Consider the following 19,103-nt stretch of genomic DNA (forward strand, 5'->3'; position numbering starts at 1 on the left):
AGCCCTCCTCTGATATGACCAATGTAGTTGTTTTCATGTGTCTCATTGCCTTTACAACAACATCTGCCATGGTTATATGCTTCTTGGTCAGGGTGTAATTATCCTTTTCTTGGTAGCTGCTACAAAAACCTGTCTAGCATGTCCAGCGTACTGTTCCATCACATCGCTAACTGAACACTAGCTCTTGTCTAGATACTGTAGGTTCCAAAACATTTGCTTCCTTTTAAGAACATGACTAGTGCCATGGTGAAGAAACCTTGCAACACGTCAGACTCACCCAAGCAATCATGGGACAGATGGAATTGGGACAGATGGAATTTTTGAGGGCAGCTTGTGAGGCAAAATTCAAGGTGTGTGCAAAACACCCGATGTGAAACATTTCCAACAAATCCACAATGTGTGTCATGTATGCTGTGTTATCTGTGATGATGGCTAGATCTATAAGTCCCACTCGTATAATGACTCAGTGAGAACAACAGCAAGATTACTTCTGGTGTGGCTAGTGTACATAGCACCAGTCTGCAAAGCATGCAAAATGATTTGCCTGGAATCAATTATGTAATGGCAAGGAACTGTCACATTTCAATCGGTTGCTCTGGATGTCCAACTACTGTATTGAAGGTTTAGGCCACTCTCTTAACTGACTTAAGTGAAGTGACAATGGTGCCTTTCACAGGTTCATAAAGCTTTGGGACAGCAATTTCACTGAAATATTTACATGTTGGTAACACTTAACATGGTTCTAACTCATGCAGTAGGTTTCTGAATCCGTCATTTTAAACAACATTATATGACCATATACCTTTACAGATTAAATTCAAGAAAGACTGTTATTTTTTGGGCATGCAGCAAATTTGATGGCAGCTTGCATGCGAATGCATTCTCCGGGTGAAACTGCATGTACTCAGTTTTTTCAGCAGATAGCAGTGCTGGGTGATGTTTCATCAAATGATTTCTGATATTTGTAGTGTTCCCGATGTATTATACCTCCACATTACATAGCTTATACACAGCTTAAGGTTTGTCCAACTCATCCCTGTCCTTAAGTTTTTTTTTAATCCAAAATGTTTCCTTATGTCAGCCTTTAGGGTCAGTGTATTATGTTGCTAGATTCGGCTATTTTGGTAGACTAGCATCAATGTAGATACATTTATTTCTGACAGATGAGTTTGGCAGTTTGAGTGTCACCTGCAGGTGCGGATTTTCTTTGCACTTTCGTGTTTGTACGTTTGCGTGAAGTTGTTGAATCGACCTCAGAATTTTGTGAGTCGATATCACATTGTTAAAGTAATACAATGTAATGCAGTGTAATACAGTATTAATTAGTTTGTGCAGTGTGACTTCATTTTATGTGTGCATATGTCTTTCATATGAACCTGATATTTTAAAGCACAGAAGGTTTTCCATTAAAAAGGCACTGTTGTTTTCAAAGAAGTGTAAGTAACAATAATAAAATAATGTATTCAACCTCAGCCTACTCTCTCTATTATTGCATTTCAGAATATGAGAAGAGATTCAAGATATTTGTAGCCAATCTGAAAACTGCACAAATAATCCAACAACTAGACCAAGGATCAGCAGAGTATGGTGTGACAAAGTTCAGTGATCTAACAGGTAAATAACAGGAAACAGAATGTGGTTCTGTACTGCCTACAATGCAGGCTAATTGGCTTTACATTGTAGCTAACACTGTATAAATAAATGTTGTGATGGTTTCACTAGATTCCGGTATAATGTACTTGTACATACTTTTGAGGGTGAAATGTATTTTTGAACAAAAAACAAATGTCTTATCTGTTGAATAGTTTGTTAACCCTTTACTGGTGAAATTTGAAAGTGCGTATTCACCTCTCTTGATATGATTAAACTAATGATTCATTCTTATTCATTCTGTTCTGCTTGATTTAAAATTGGCAGTAAGGAGAAAGATTCCAAGGACTAAGAAATAAGAAGAAAATAAGTCTTTAATCATTTCAAAAGTTAAAAACCAGAACATTAAACCAAGAACTGAAAATACATAACAAGAATATTTACCAGAAGTCATAGACAAAAATAACTTGCCGGGAATTTATAATCCTGAAATCCTATGAATCCAACACACCGCAGGAATTGTTTTGTATTACCTACAACCTTGGAAAACCTGGAAATGCACAACACTGAGGTTCATACTGTGACAGTGACAAAATTACTAATAATCCACACCCTGTTGTTGCATGATAGCAACTGAGGAGGTAACCACAAAAAATAGCTCACAAGATGGTGGCACCCATGGAAAAACAAAACGTCATTGTAGTACATTTTGAACATAATTTAGGAATAATGTAATAACTTATCATAGAAAGTTAACAGTTAATGTTAAAGTTTTTTGAATAGAAAACAAGTTTCATGTAATTAAATAGATAATAGTACAAGGGACATTCAAAAAGTTTCTGCACTTTTATATTTTCGTTGGAATTAAAAAGTTGGTACGACGCTGGGAAAATTGCATCGTGAACAAAGGTGACAGTGTAGAAAAGTGATGCAATTTGTTTTTGAAATTCTTAATAAATAGACTTAAAAAAAAAAAAGTGCAGAAACTTTTTGAACATCCCTCATATAATCTTTTCCCCCTGTAAGTTAACATGCAATATAACTTTCTCAGCTATTTCTGTACTAACAGAATGTTAATTAGTCAGTTAGGAACATAGTCTGTCTGATAGAACTGTGGACTGTTAGATTATCTTACAGATAGAGCAGTGGCATACAGTTTTCTGAATGTATGAATGTATATCCATAATAATGTATGCCCTAATCTATGTCTTACAAATATAGGATAGCAACTTAAAGAGGTGTAACAAGATATCTAAGTCTTAAGCAGAAACATCTTATACAAGAGCTATCCTTTCTGTAGTATCAAATTTTCTCTTTATTTTTTTGTAAACTCTTTTGCTTTCAATTTTACTAAAACATTTAAAATGAAGAATTATGGAATTATTTCCATACACGTCACATTTATTGTCTGAATCATTCTATAAAGTAAGCTGATGCTGCAGAATTTTGGAAACTTTGGATAAATCCAGCTACAAATAAAGTAAGTCCAAAAAGAAAACAAACATTTGTTGTTCAAAACTCACAAAAAAATGTATTAAGTCTGAAAAGAAATGTAAATGTTACAGACTCACAGACTCATATTACTTGCATGGAAACATAACACAAGACATAGATTTTTCCTATTCTCTTTTCCTGTTTGCAGTAACTTATCAAACAGGTTGGACTGCAGATCACTTTGGGCAATATTCTTAAAGGCATAGGATAATTTATTAATCACACTGCTCACTTACAGCACACAAAGACATTACCTTTAGGACTCTAGTACAGTGTCATAAAATCACATTTCCTGTTTCCTTGTGCATGGTCAGATTTTTCACATTTTGTGACAGAACATGTTTTACACTTAAATGTGTTTGAAAAATTTTAAGCTGATTTTTAGCTTGCCTGTTTAGAAAACCTGTAAAACAAACTGAATAATGGGATTTTTTTAATTGATTTGCAGAGGAAGAATTTCAGACATTGTATTTAAATCCACTGCTAAGCAAAATGCAAACCAGGGAGATGAAGAAGGCAGTGATTCCCCAAGATCCTCCTCCAACTGAGTGGGACTGGCGAAATTATGGTGCTGTTACCACAGTTAAGGACCAGGTATTTTTTGTTTATTTTATTTCCCTTCACAAGGAAAAGTGCAGTAGCTAACAGTAAATGTACAGCCATCATTCCTCAATCATTTTCCATTCACTTGCCTAGTTTCCTCAGTTGTTTATGACCTTAACTATATTGTTAAACCATGGTGTAAAAGACGTTTTTGACCCAGCAAATTCTGTGGTGTCTCATTTTTGATATTGTGCCATTTCCAGAGAGGGCACACAAATCAGTCCTGAAAGGAGTGTCTCAAGTGGCCTTCTGAAACATCATGTGTTTTAATCCATTTCATTTTTACTTTGAACTGTCATATTTTAACACTTTTGAAAACTACTTTCAGATTCTTCTTCTGGTAACGTGAACAGTATTAAAATGATTGATTTTATCAAAAATAGCCCAGTTTTAAGAAATAAATGTCACCCCAAGTTAAAGATGTAACTGAATGCTAATTTAAGTGTGTACATTTATAGAACTAGTATTATGTACAGTACAGATTTATTATAATCTTCTTAAATTTATGTTTTAGGGCATGTGTGGGTCTTGTTGGGCTTTCTCTGTGACGGGTAATATTGAGGGCCAGTGGTTTATACATAAAGGCAAACTGTTGTCTCTGTCGGAGCAGGGTAAGTCTTTTCCAGAGCTTATACAGTATATAATCAAGTAAGCAAAAAACATTGATGTGTATATGGTGTACATAATATTAAAAAACACATTATTATGAATGTACAGTTCTAATGTATTTCTGGATTTGTTTATTTTTACATATACTTATATTTTTTAATATCTTTTTCTGATCCTTTGTCAATCCGCTGCACAAAATAAATTAATGTTTTTCAGCTCTCTGAGTAACATTTATTTGAAATATACCCACTTTCTGTTTCTTCTCAGTTCCTTTGTGTAAGCATACTGTACATCACAATTTAGCCTAGTGTGTTACTATGCATGACAGAACACTGACAGCAGACTGAGGTTGATGCCTGGTCTTCCCATGAGGAGTCTTCACAGGTTTTTCTCCATATACTAAAAGTTTCCTTTCACATTTTAAAGAAGTATATTTTATAATAACTAGCAACTTAAAATTTTTCTAGTGTGTGTTAGTGTGGATTGTGTGCATGAGCGTGCTGTGCAGTAGAATGGTGACTAGTGCTGCTCAGGAAGACTTTGGTTCCCTGCAACCCTTAACTGGACAAACTGTACACAAAAGATAGATGGATGGGTAATCAATGTAGAAAATTGCATAAAGTTGCAAGCAGAGTGTATTAGCTATCAATTATTATTTATTACACTATTAATAAATGAAGACCAAAGACATTTATGTGTAGTTTTTTGCTACTTTTGTATACTGGTGGCAAAGAGAAATTAAGCAAAATGATAACTTTTATTTATTAACTGAACAGATTACAATATGCAAGCATTCGAGGCAGCTAAGGCCCTTTCTTCAGGTAAGATGGCCCTTAGCTGCCTCAAAAGCTTGTATATTGTAATCTGTTCAGTTAGCCAATTAAAGGTGTCATTTTGCTTGACTTCTCATTGCATCCATAATGGCTAACATGGTACAACACCCAACTACTACATGTATACTAGTAGGCAACACTGTTTAAATGCAATGGAATAAACTGTTAAAATGATACAGCTATTGTGCTTCACTGCTATTTGCTTATTTAGCGTGTTTTAATTCCAGAGCTGGTGGACTGTGATAAACTGGACTCTGCTTGTGGCGGAGGACTGCCTTCTAATGCTTATGAAGCCATAGAAAAACTAGGTAAAAGACAAATAATAGAAACATTTTATTTTATATTTGTTGATAAATATATAACAAATTACAGTGAAAGTGAAAGTAAATCAAAGTAAATGAAAATGTAAAATGTAAATGTAATTACACTTATGTGTCTATTGTGCATTAGCAGTTAATATAAAAGTTAACAAACTGAAAAAAATCAAAAAGCCTTTTATTCCTGAAAATTAGTTTATAGAAAATTTGTAATTTATTTAGTGTTTATTATTTTGTAGGAGGCTTGGAGGCAGAGACAGATTATAGCTACACTGGGCACAAGCAATCATGTGGATTCACAACAAATAAAGTGGTGGCTTATATTAACAGTTCTGTAGAAATCTCCAAAGATGAGAAGGGTGAGTGAGTACATAAATATAATGAGTTTCCTTAACTTACTTTTATCAGTTTTGTTATTACAAATCCCTCATGTGCACTTAAGAGATGGATGCCAAGAAGTGTTAGGTCGGTCTTATGGTTGTTCTATACGTATGAAAGCTGTATTTCCAAATTATTGCACCATAGCACTTTTAATAAAGAAAACATTCAGAAAACACAATAATTTTAAGGAAGATACCAGTCTAATAAAATATTGTTGGACATTAATACATACCGCTATACTGTCTCATGAACTGAAATTCTTTTTCATCTTCAATAAGCATTTTGGTCTATTTATATAAAGCATTTCAGTCCAAATACTGTGTCCCTAACACTATTATTGTCTGTCAGTTGGTGCATAAATTAGCTTTTTAAACTTTTTTGATAATTTGTTTTTTTCTTCTAGTGGTTTTGTTGGTTCTAATATTTTACACAAGCTTACATATGTACTGTAACCACTACAGATACACTTGACTCTTGGCAATACAAGATACAAAGTCATTGATGAAGTTTTAAAAACTAGACATGCTCAATCCGTTTGTCAATTGGCAACCTCAAATGAAATGTGTGCTCTCTCTGTTTCTCTTTCTCACTCCCTCCATCACTGAAACCCTTCATATAATTAGCAGAGCAGAGCTTTTCTTTAACTGTTAGCTGCATTGCAGGCTAGCAAATTTCACAATATCCTGTTTCAATTAAAAGAGATGAGTGACTATCTGTCCTACTTTATACTTCTCTTGGACCTGGAGGGGCAGTCCATACAATTCTTCCTCCAATGTGACTTCCAGTCATCCTTTGGGTTATTAACTTTCTGACACACCTCGTTTTTCTTCCTACAAAGGAAGCAGATCAGGCTTTGATTCCTTCTTAAGTGTTTTCTAATGTGGAGGCAGTGCAAGCATTAACAATGCATTATACAGTATAATACATATTTTTAATGTTTATTACATTTCTTCTCATATTACATTATTACAGTTATTGATCAAATATTGAATATCAACTGAACTATAGCACATATTTAAAATATGGTTTTGTTACATAATACTAGTTAAGTCACTAGCATACATAAAGTGTGCTGATTCTAGTAACATATATTGTAGAGTTGAGGACATGGACCCGAGGTAGTGGAAGTGTTATTGTGAAAAATCTATTGCTTCTTACAGAATTTGTTGTTGTGTTATGAGTACTACTGACTACTAAATGGCTGTTATCAGTTTTGCTCACTGTTGGCAGCTGCTAAGTTAATTTATTACAAATTAATATATATCTGGGCTGAGGTTCACTTCAGTGCATGCACATATATAATGAAGTCGCTCATACAGAACTTACTCTGCATTAATACATATGCTAAAAGGAATAGATTTTTTACAGTTATTTTTACCTCACAGTCAACATTTCAGTTTGGCTCAATCCAAATTGCTAATCACTTAATTTTTGCCAATTATTGCAAAGCCAAGATTTGAAGGTCTAAAAGTACTTCCTCTCTGCCACACTTCTTGATAATATATTCCATTTGTCAATTGATTTCTGCATAAAAAAAAAAAACATTTTAACATTTATGTGAAATTTAGTCTTAATCAGCTTCTATATGTGTCTCCATAATCTTGCTGACGGGTTCATTTAAAAATAAGCACTACTGTAGTGTGCACTGTTCTTCATAACTGTAACACTTTTGTTATGTTACCTATTAACCTCCACTTGCTTAAACTTCCTCAGATTTTCCTTATAGCTTGCACATCACAGTCCTGCGATGAGTCTAGATGGCCTTCTCTGGACTTTCTTCAGTTATGTCTCTTCATCACTGGGATTCATTTTACTGTTTTTTTGTTTGTTTGTTTTTTCTAATAAAGAGACATGTCTAGATCCGGGCTTGGAGAAATACCCAGGTTATTTGTCTCTCTTTCTCAGGCTAAGGAGTGAGAGATATGGAGGCAGTGATGATCTTAGTGCCCTTAACGTTCACCCTGCAGTCCCAGATCTCTGGTCCTAGCACCTGTTGTTGAGACTTTACCAGGTCTGGTTACCTGTTGCTGGCCATTATCTCACAGACTTGTATGTAACTTCCCTAACTCTTCTCAGCCCTTTAATGAATCCCCTAAATTGATATCCCTGCACTTGAACCTATGAGATCACAAAAATATAAGAATTTAGACTAAATTTAATATTAAAAGCGTGTAGCATAAAATACATAATTAAAAAGATTAAATGCAAAATATAAGTAATAGAAAAAAATGATATTCTTACAGCAATTTAGCAGTAATGACACAGGTTCGGATCTTCCTCTCAATCTTCAAGATGATCTATCTCTATTATAGATATAACAATATAACAAATATTTTGAGCTATAATGCCCAGATCCTCCCATTTATTGATTAATTTTGCCCCACCCAGGGCTTTTCCTTCTAAGATGGTGTAATACTTTATACATTTTTTCTTATATCCTTAATACATAATTACAATGTACTTTTCTTTACATAAGTAATGTTTCCATATTTCTAATTTCTCCATGTTTAGTGTTATTTAAACATATTGTTGAAAGTAAAAATTCAGTTAGTTATTTCATAATGTAGCAAGGTCAGCTGCATTTCTCAGAGGAAAAATGACAGAAAGGTCAGTTCCCTGTGCTGTACTAGCGTGGTCTTCGACTGACATTAACACCCTCATGTTCAGATGAATTGCTGAATTCTTCGTCACAAGCTGATTTTAACATTTTGTTATCTGAGTCTCTCCAGTCCATCTCTGGCCCAATTCAGTTTTTAGGCCTAGCTTTCACTAGTGGGCCAGGGTGGTCTGGTTTAATGACAGACAAAACTCATAATTCTAGCATACATGTATTTATGACGTATTATATGTGTTGCTCAGTATTTTCTTTAATAATTGCTTTGTTAATTTACCAGTAATCCACATTACTTTAATGGCCTTTAGTTACTGATATCAGGCAGATCACTTCTTTATATAGTGAACTATTTTTACTAACTTTTCCTATTGTGCGGCATTTTTGGGTAAATGGTATCCAGTCCTTGCATTTTACTTGATTTCAGACTTTTTAGTTCTAGTAGCACTTTTCTCTCTGTTGTCTCAAAATTACTGAGTACCTCTGTTATTGCCCTTGCATATACTAAGAGGCTACTGACTTCTTTTCATTTGAAATCTTTATAAAAAATTTTGTTCCCTTTCAAAGTGTGTCTACACAAGAAAATTATAATTCTACCCCACACTGAGTATTATAAGTTAAGGAATTAGATTAGTGGCCAGTCAGTCACTGAACCTTAAGACTGTGTGTGTGTTTACTGACAAGGTGATTTAGTGTGATCATTTACTTTTGGTAAAAAAAATAAAGAAAACACTTTATTGTTAAAGCTCTATAGTTTTGAAAGAACAAATAATATTGAAAAAATCAGCAGCAGTGATTTTGTATAAAGTAATAAATGTTATGACTGTCAAAATATCTAAATAAACGTGAAGTAGATGTAATATGAAGACATTAATAATAACTTTTTTTAATTTTATGAATACTAGAAATTGCTGCTTGGCTGGCCAAAAATGGACCCATTTCTGTTGCACTGAATGCCTTTGCAATGCAAGTGAGTGGAAAAAAAACTTTGAACTAAATTAGTATGTTTACCATATTTTATGTTATTCCACTACATTATTTTTGTTTGGTATTTTATATAAATGTAGACTTTGAAGCTTTTATACAATAATCTAAATATATATATATATTATTTTGAACATGTTATAGTTCTATAGAAGAGGTGTTTCCCATCCTCTGAAGATATTCTGTAATCCTTGGATGATTGATCATGCAGTACTGCTAGTGGGATATGGGCAGCGTAAGTAGGATTTTTAATTTGTACTATATATTAACTGTGGCACATATTATTTGTCTGTTTTACGGCCTCATTTTTAACAGTGTTAAAAGATATGTAAAAAGAAAGAAAGAACTAAAAATGCATACTTTAAAAAAAAAACTGTATTAAGTATTGTATTAAGTTACTGGTTCCAATTCAAAGTAATAGCCAGGGAGATTCAAAGCAAATAACTGTTCTTTAAAAAAATAAACAATTCAGTCTTGTGTTACTTAAAAATTTCTAGAACTGATTTAAGGAGTTAATAACTGCTACCTCTTACTGGTCATTCAGTGTAATTTCATGCAGTTCATTTTACACAGCTGCATGTCTGATGATTTAACACAATTTTAAATTTCAGCATCATCTGATAAGACATGTAATGTTTGTAACATGTATTTAACTACTGTTAAAACTCCAGTTGATCTTTTTTACACTGGGTTTTAAAGTAAATGCATGGGATTTAGTCAAACTGATTATTCTGTGGTCATAAGATCCAGCTTCTTCAACAGAGAAAGCTAACCAAATCATATATATAGTGAAAGGTATTATCCAGAAAAAAATGCATCTAAAATATGTATTTTAATCACAATTTAGAACAGAAACACAATAAAATGGTAGGTTATTAATGTTGCACCAAAGGCAAAATGCTTACCAGTATCCCATCAGAGTAATGGAGTTTTCCAGTGTACAGAATTGTTTGATTTAAGTGAAACTTAAATGAAAAGAGGCTAATTACAAATTATGCAATTTCGACAGGTAATGGTATTCCATTCTGGGCAATAAAGAATAGCTGGGGAGAAGACTATGGAGAGCAGGTCAGTGTCTTGTCGGTTTATTTTGTTAATGAATGCAATTGCTCTAACTGGTTCTTAAAACCTGAAGCAGAAAACTATGTGTTATGATCTTTGTATTTTTTGTGAGTATTAAGACACCTAAATTCCTAATTAGATAACAACACTGAGCTCAGAATCATTTTGGCAGAGATTTTATTAAGGACATTATAGTATATGCTGCATTTTATTTTTGGTTTGATTGCTTTATTATTATCAAGTTTTATTTAAAAAAATAATTATCCTAAAATTATCATAATAGACAAATTTTTATTTTGCCCTAGAATCATTTTTCAAAATACTGCAGGAGTTAGGATAATAACAACTAATATGTTCTTTGCAGAAACAGTTTTATTTATTTGGTAGATATCTTTACCCAAGAAAGCTTACAAAAAATGTATATATATTATAACAGAATACAATGAACAAATTTAACGGAGTGCACAACAACCTTCAAACTACAGCTAATTCTAGGACTAGATGATGAAGTAACAACATACAGTAACAAAAATATAATTAGTTATCACTTTGTATAGAACAGACAAAAAAACAACAAGAGTTAGAAAAATTAGGAAATCAAGTGTAGTATATTTAAGAGGAATTTTAATTTCAGTACATTGGAAGTACTTCAGATCAATGGTTCTTAACCTTTTTGGTACCGCAACCCACTTTTTCACATGTAAATAACAGAATGCAATTGTCAGTGGGGTTCGGGAACCCCCCCTTGTCGAGAGTGTTAGTCAGAGTGTCAACACGGCACAAGACACTGTGGCCCACTATTAATATAAACAATAGCAACTCACAGCCTCCTGGCAGGAGCCCACAGCCCACAAGTAGGATTGTGTACCAGTGGTTGAGAAACACTGATTGAAATGGTTATGGGAGACTCATTATACAGTTTATAAGGAGGTACAAATAGAAGGCAGAATAAAAAAGAAAAGATCTAACTCAGTAAACAATAATTATATAAATGCATTAAAGTGATAATTTAAGTGTTCCATAATATAAAAACAGCACAGAATATAAATAAAGTCCTAATATTTAGCCTAGAAAAAGTATATTTTCTTGATTTCTTTAGGCACGGAATACAGCATTTGCATGTAATGTGCACTCCCAGGTTGTATTGGATGAATCTTTACTTCTGTACATATTTATATTAGGTGTGTAAATGAAGTCAGGTACAGTATAATGTAGGTGAAACTGATAGCAAGCAGTATATCTTGCACAGCGGCATGAATCTAACTAAAAATTTTATGAGTGAGTCAATGAAGAAATTACTTGTTTGTTAAAAATAAATTGTGCTTATATTGTATTGTTCTAAAAATGATCTGTAGCTTTTTGCATGAAAGTAATTTTATTTCCTTTAAACTCTTCAGGGATATTACTATCTTTATCGAGGATCTGGACTTTGTGGAGTCAACAGGATGTGTTCTTCTGCAGTAGTCAATTAGGACTATTAGCATTCCGTTACCAATTTGCCAACAGCTGCAGCACTATATATACTGTAAAATACATTCCTATGTACTGGTCTGCATTACCATTCCTAATATCATTGCTGAATAACTCGTGGAATGCATCTTCAAGCACGGTATTGTCATATGTTCTAAAGCAGACATGTATGCACTAGATATTGCAATAACTTAACCCTAAGAAATTTTTATCTTGGGCACAATGACAATTATTGCTAGGTGATCAAGGATACAGTGGATATTTTTGCAGGCAATCTCATTGACAGTGGATTGATTTTTGTTTTACTAAGCCCTTGCTTTACTGAAATTATATAACTGCTGTTCTTTTTTCACTCAGCGTCTGGAACAAAAATATGAACATTGATTAAACATAGGTTTGTGCCATTCAGTCTATAAAAATGATTCTAATTTTTGTGTTGTAAAATCTAGTGAGTTATAGCTTCTATTTTTGTAAAGCAAAATCCATTTTTGATAAGCCTACTCATAAGTGCGTTGAAAATATTTCAGCTGCTTTCCAATAGAATATATTTCAAAAGTTACTCTCTTTAACTTTAGAGCACAACTTCACTTTGATGATTTGTTTGTTCTTTATGAAAATGCTTGTTTTTCAAGCCGCTTGAAATTAAGAACACAGGAACTTCTCACCATAAGTCAGGTTTTTAGCACTCGCTTCAATTTCAGATGGCTGCAGGTCCCTGTGAGTCTACATCCTGCAGCCATTTATTTCTAGTATAACTGCTTCTGTCATTCTCAGACAAATATAAAATAAAATTATTAGCAAAGTTTTGAAATGAGGCCTCTGCAACAGTGGGAAGCACAACTATATAGGTATCTACAGTATATATAAATATAGCTAATTTGGAGCTTGTTCTCTGTATGTGTTTATGTATGTCTCTACATATTTTCATGAAATTACAAGGTAACTCACATTGCATATAAACAGGTTTCTATCATTCACCATTAACTAACATCTGCATGATGTCAATGGAAAAGGGTAAAGCAGTTTGGTTGAAGGTGAATGACAGTCCACTTGGTGCAGCTTGAAGGCACAACAAGTGGCTTAGATCTTAACAGGGTGTGATAAAAGAGTCGGTTTAAAATAGTCTCTCCATTCCAAACCGCTGCAGTGCCCTGTGAGTCTTTGATTTGAAGTAAGACATCTCCAGTCAAAGTGCTTCTGTTACAGGCAACTACATACAGTACTGCTTACTTAGATATGTAAAGTAAATGTTTTTGTGAAATTATACATAGAAAACACAGGTATTATCTCTTTATATATATCCATCCATCCATTATCCAACCTGCTATATCCTAACTACAGGGTCATGGGGGTCTGCTGGAGCCAATCCCAGCCAACACAGGGCACAAGGCAGGAAACAAACCCTGGGCAGGGCGCGCACACACACAGACACACACACACACCTACAGCACACACTAGGGGCAATTTAGAATCGCCAATGCACCTAACCTGCATGTCTTTGGACTGTGGGAGGAAACCCACGCAGACACGGGGAGAACATGCAAACTCCACGCAGGGTGGACGCGGGAAGCGAACCCAGGTCTCCTTACTGCAAGACAGCAGCGCTACCCACTGTGCCACTGTAACGCCTCTTTATATACAGATCAAGCTGAATTATCTTTATTTTAACTGCATAAAACAATCTTAGAATATAAAGACATACCATATCTTTATATGCAAACAAAGTTTTAATAAATTTGTCCTGTCCATTTTATTTTTCATTTACATTTCGTTTCAAGGCCCATAACATGCAATTGCTCCATCCTGGGTATTAACTGCATCCAGCCCTGCAAGCAGGTCCTCCAACTTGCAGGGAAAAACTCAGGGGTTGGTGGCAGGATTGGCACTCCAACGACTGTTAAATATCCTCACACTGTTCCATTCCATTCAAAGTAGTGTGGTGCTGAGGTGTCACCCGTTTCCCGGATGCACTTGGGTCCTAATTTGGGATCCTGAGGTGGTTTGTTCTGTGGTGGGTGCGCAACACAGTGTGTCAGTGCATGCTCCCAACCTCCTCACTCCTCCTCCTCCTCTCTTTCTATGGTATCTTTCTGCATCAGATGTATTAAAGAAACAAATATGTACAGTATGATATGTAGATGAAACCATACTTAAGCATTGGAGCAGTGCTGCTTGAACTGTAAAAATGTCCCTCCATAAGCCTAGAAAGGAAAATTATTCACACATCATGCTAAAAATGACAAATTCTATTTTTGATCAAAAGATATTTTAACTGTTTTAGTTAATCAAAAATGTGTCACTCATAGCCATATAAACAGTGATCAGCAATACTGAGCCATAGTATGTCTCCTCCCAATGTGACAGAGATCTGTAGATCACTGAAAATACATTTAAATATCACAAACCAGGCTAAATATTGCATTAGAAATTATTTTGAAATATAAAGACTTAATATTTTTTCAAACATATATAGTTGTATAGTGCATATTTTTCTGCTTTACTTAGTGTACTATATTTTCAACAATAAAATGGTAAAAAATCAATGCTGCACTCACTTTATTGTGAGCATTAACGCAATAGCAAAAAGTGTATGTTTAAACTAAAATAATGGCTAAATAATGAAAAATATATTATCCACGTGAAGCACTTTTTGGGAGTCACTCCACAGCCGAGGATCTACTTGGATTAATTTATTAATTTATTTAATTTATTAATCCATTGGGATTAATAAAGTATCTATCTATCTATCTATCTGAAATATCAAGATAAGATCACTTGGCTCTTCGCTGACTTGCATCATGTTTTATTTTTAGTCTTTTTCCGACTTCTTTCCAGTATTTACATTAATATTTACCAACTGATGGAAATTAGCAGTAGCAATGGGTGTTGTGCGAGCAAAAACTCTAGATCATATGCCGCTCCATTGGAAGACACACTCAGACTCTCTCTCATACTGGGACAATCAAATTACAGTGCAATTCATTTGAATGTAAATTGAAATTATAAACAATATAATTATATTTATATGTAATATTCAGGTGTAATATATAAAATGTGTACTTTTTGAGGTACAGTGTATATCACTGTGTACTGCTCTTCTTCTCTACTACATAGCATAATATTCTAATTCTAAAACCCACTGAGTCCCATTCATGATTATGGCCGGAGCAGAGCCTGGCAGAACAGAGTGCAAGGCATGAACCAGCTAACGTTGCCAAGTCCACTAACATGCACAACCACACTCAACATGGTGACAATAAACAGTCATCGGTTAACCTAAAACACATTTTTAGGGTATGGCTTAAAAACCTATGAGGACAGGGACAGTCTTTCAATACTCTTTAATTTAACTGACATCTAGCCTGTCTGTTGAAATTTGTCAATAATTATACTCAATGTAAAAACTTGAGTTTGTGTTCACTGTACAAAAAACTGAACTGTTAATTGTCCATTTTATATCTTAAAGATAATTTTTCTTTTATGAGGGTTAGAATCTTTTGCGGATTTAGGAGTTTATGAAGCAGGAAGTCATTGACCCTCAGTCTGTAACAGGCATACTGGTCAGCAAGTGCAGTAGTCTAGTAGTTTTCTCCTAGTATTTATAATTTCTCTATGTTAAACTGTAAATTTGGGTGATTGTATTTGATGTTTTAGAACAGACAGGATAGTAGAAAGCATGTTAATTTTGGCACACTTAATATGCTTGTGGTGACAGTTCCCCAAAAAATGAAATCTAAGCAAGTGAAAAGATTTTATATCAAGCCACTACATCTTGCTTTCCTTATTGTAATATATACTGTGCCGCCTGCTGGTAAGCCTAGTAGTTTTTTTTTTTTTTTTTGTTCTTTATTTCGCTTATACAATTTCTTGTATTAGGAATGTGTTCGTTTTCACATACCCCTTGGAGTCAGAGCGCAGGGTCAGCCATTGTACAGCGCCCCTGGAGCAATTACAGGTTAAGAGTCTTGCTCAAGGGCCCAGCAGAGTAGGATCTCATTTTTGGCAGTGACTTGGGATTCAAACCAGCAACCTTCTGGATACCAGCGCAGATCCTTAGCCTCAGAGCCACCACTCCACTTCCCTTGACTGTCATTAATGTGGATGGATCAGCAGTAATATTTTACAGAATCTTTGTTGTCAAACTTAAATACAGGAAATTGTACCTAACTGCTTAAAAGCTTTTTTTCTTTTTGAGTGATCTCTAGTTGATTCATTGTGAAATTAAAATAATTCATATGTAATAAAAACAAATGTAGGTGTCTCTGTTTTCCTGAGTATTATTATTTAGATTGAAGTGTATGGAAGCTTATTTGTGCCAAAATTAAATGTAGTCCAACGTGTTAAATACATTGAAATACAATGCATATGCACTGTGCATTTAATTTAGCAATAATTTTATTATATCATACTTAAAAACGTATCAACCTAAAGTGGTTCCACTTTTTCTTGAAATTACTTTTTCCTACAGAACTGGTCTTTCTTGGATTATTAAGGTGTATTTGTGATATAGTGTTACAGAATAATTTCTTAAACGAATATATTTATTTGATAATACTGGATACATTTGTCACTATAAAATACAGTATTAAAATTGAAAGCATAGTCTTAGTAAGAAAAAATTAGTGTGTGGAAAATCAAGGTGGTGTGAAATAAATAGCCTTGACACAAAGAAAAAAGGTTTGGGGCAGCCACCCTTATACTAGGGTGCACAGAATTGAGTCCAACATAGAACTGAGGAAATATAGGAAGTGGTCTGGGTTTTAAAGCAGGGAACTGGAACTGATGTCAGGGTGGCCAGAACCGGAAGTGACCTCTTCATGCCCAGAACCAGAAGTGACATAGTCATGGCCGGAATCGAGATAATGCACCCTGTCACTGCCTGGCCTGGTGTGAAATTATGAATGTATTATATATGTGAATTTCCCCTTTGGATTAATAAAGTATCTATCTATCTATCTATCTATCTATCTATCTATCTATCTATCTATCTATCTATCTATCTATCTATCTATCTATCTATCTATCTATCTATCTATCTATCTGTCTGTCTGTCTGTCTGTCTGTCTGTCTATCTATCTTAATTACCTTCATTTGGTCCTTTTAGCTGCCTCCCATGCACACTTATGTGACAGTGGATTGATTTATTCAAAGGTTTTTTTTTTGAATGTTGTGAGTCAAGGAGATTTTACAGTATGCTAATTACAACTTGTAATATTTCATTTATGTGTTTTATTTTAGTGTGTTTTGATTTTAGAGTTATTTAGATAATGTCTGTTAAATTGTGTGTCCAAGACTATGTCTTACAGCTCATAAACTGACATTCTGTAATCCAAATAACTAATAGCAAGCAGGTACAAATGATACAAAGTAGATCATTAATATTTTGAGGTAGTTTTCCGAGATTTTGGAACTAGATAAAATTCTGGGGTGTATACAAAATACACATAGACAGGAATTCTGGGAAAATAAGTATAAATTGTTAAAGAGTGTCATTGTTTAATAGAACTTACATGTTTAAGATTAAATAAAGTACACAGTGTGCATATGCTTGTAAGAATATGTGAAATGGAGGCTTGAACATGTTTCGTGTCAAGCCAAAAGTAACTTAATTAACACTCAACCAGATTATGCTGGTGGTCTCACATTTTTGACTGAAGCAATATCTTACATAAGATAGTGTGTTATTATCAAAGGGGCAGTCAGCAAGACACTCTAAATTCAAAAGATTTTAAAAGGCACTACCAGAGAGAAATAGTAACAGCAGAGACAAGGGGAAGGAGAGAGACAGAGAAGAGAAGACAGCAGGCTTTGCCACCTACAGACCGGCCCTCCACTCCCAAACATCAAAGACTGCAACAACCAAGGCTGTAGCCACCTCATACGAAGCTTGCTGTGTGACCCTGATTTGAATCATTCAGGTTGTATGTTTTCATATCTAACATTTACACCTGGTTTCTCCTTCAAACAAACATAATAAACATGATTGAAATAGTTTTGAGTATTGCTTTGCTGAAGTATTCTGTTGTTAATGAAAGAAATGTGTCTATTTAAGTTTTCTTACTATCATGGGCAGTGATTAGCTCTTGGCTTCTGTTAGTTTGTGTAGCCCTTTCAAGGGTAGCCATCAGGATACGATAGTCCATCAGGAGTATCCGTTCCTGGCTTTTGCTAAGGTATTCTGAAGTGTAGCTCTTTCATGATAATCTGAAAATGGACCCACATGTAAGTGAATCCTGGCAGGGACGCCTTGTGAACAGAGTGGCTTCTAGCCCCTGGTAGCCCCTTGTAAGGTATTGAAGTTGAGGTAGCTAGGCCCACCCAGTGTTCAGATATTCTTGCTTTGTATTTGAGCTTATCTGTGCTTTGTGAACATTGAATAGGTCAGTTTTTCAGGATGTATGTGCAAATCACTGCTAACAGTTTAGCCATTTCCAGTTTTAACTTGTCCACCAATATAAAAAAGAACCTCAGAAGTTAAAGTGCCTTCACTGGACACTTTTACACCACAAAACAAAAGCTGTCTTTAAAAATTATGCATAGGTACACAAATGTTATGGAATAGCATGAACATGTTAATAACACAGTTTACATTTAAAGTAATTGAAAGTACTTTGTAGGTTCGGAAGCTTTACTCAATTATTGGGTTTCAAAATATTTGAAAGTCAGTTTGATTCATCAACTATACACAGTAGAGCCTGTTTACATCTGAGCACTCTCTGCTTCATTCCCTGCTAAGCCTCCTGGACTCACAAGGTGGGGATCAGATAGCCATTCCACCCGCTGTTAGGACACCATGGTACATCCAGTGGGCTTACAACTTTGTAAAGTTACAATAAATCTTCACTGAAGCTACAAGTTCTAGGTAAATAACTGCTAGTATTTAACATTTGTTGTGTTTACTTGTTTAAAGCATGTTTATATTAAAACCATAAGTATGATATGTTGTTTTTTAAGTCTTTGACAGCATGTGAAAGGTTTGCCTTATTTTTTATAAAAGACTAGGGGGCTTTGCCCCCTGCTCGCTACGCTCGTGATCCCCCCGGTCTGCGCTACACGCTATCCTCTTTGCGGTTCTGCCGCTCGCATACGGAGATGCGGATGTACAATTTAAACAAGATTTTTATTTTCATGGGAATTGTTACATATGCA

The 19,103-nt window shown here is 34.5% G+C and overlaps 1 protein-coding gene across 1 annotated transcript in view; it reads left to right on the top strand.

Moving 5' to 3' along the window:
* Positions 1-16,213, top strand: part of ctsf (cathepsin F) — a 40,052-nt gene extending 23,839 nt beyond the window's left edge. Inside the window, exons 6-15 of the mRNA XM_028802466.2 lie at positions 1,501-1,614; positions 3,533-3,678; positions 4,202-4,298; positions 5,357-5,437; positions 5,686-5,805; positions 9,344-9,408; positions 9,567-9,657; positions 10,432-10,490; positions 11,882-15,774; positions 16,020-16,213. Of these exons, the coding sequence (XP_028658299.2) occupies positions 1,501-1,614; positions 3,533-3,678; positions 4,202-4,298; positions 5,357-5,437; positions 5,686-5,805; positions 9,344-9,408; positions 9,567-9,657; positions 10,432-10,490; positions 11,882-11,956 (848 nt within the window). The 3' untranslated portion in view covers positions 11,957-15,774; positions 16,020-16,213. The remainder of the gene's footprint in view (positions 1-1,500; positions 1,615-3,532; positions 3,679-4,201; positions 4,299-5,356; positions 5,438-5,685; positions 5,806-9,343; positions 9,409-9,566; positions 9,658-10,431; positions 10,491-11,881; positions 15,775-16,019) is intronic.
* The last annotated feature ends 2,890 nt before the right edge of the window (positions 16,214-19,103 follow it).

The sequence above is a fragment of the Erpetoichthys calabaricus genome, chromosome 1 (genome assembly GCF_900747795.2).
Source record: "Erpetoichthys calabaricus chromosome 1, fErpCal1.3, whole genome shotgun sequence".
Lineage (NCBI taxonomy): Eukaryota > Metazoa > Chordata > Cladistia > Polypteriformes > Polypteridae > Erpetoichthys > Erpetoichthys calabaricus.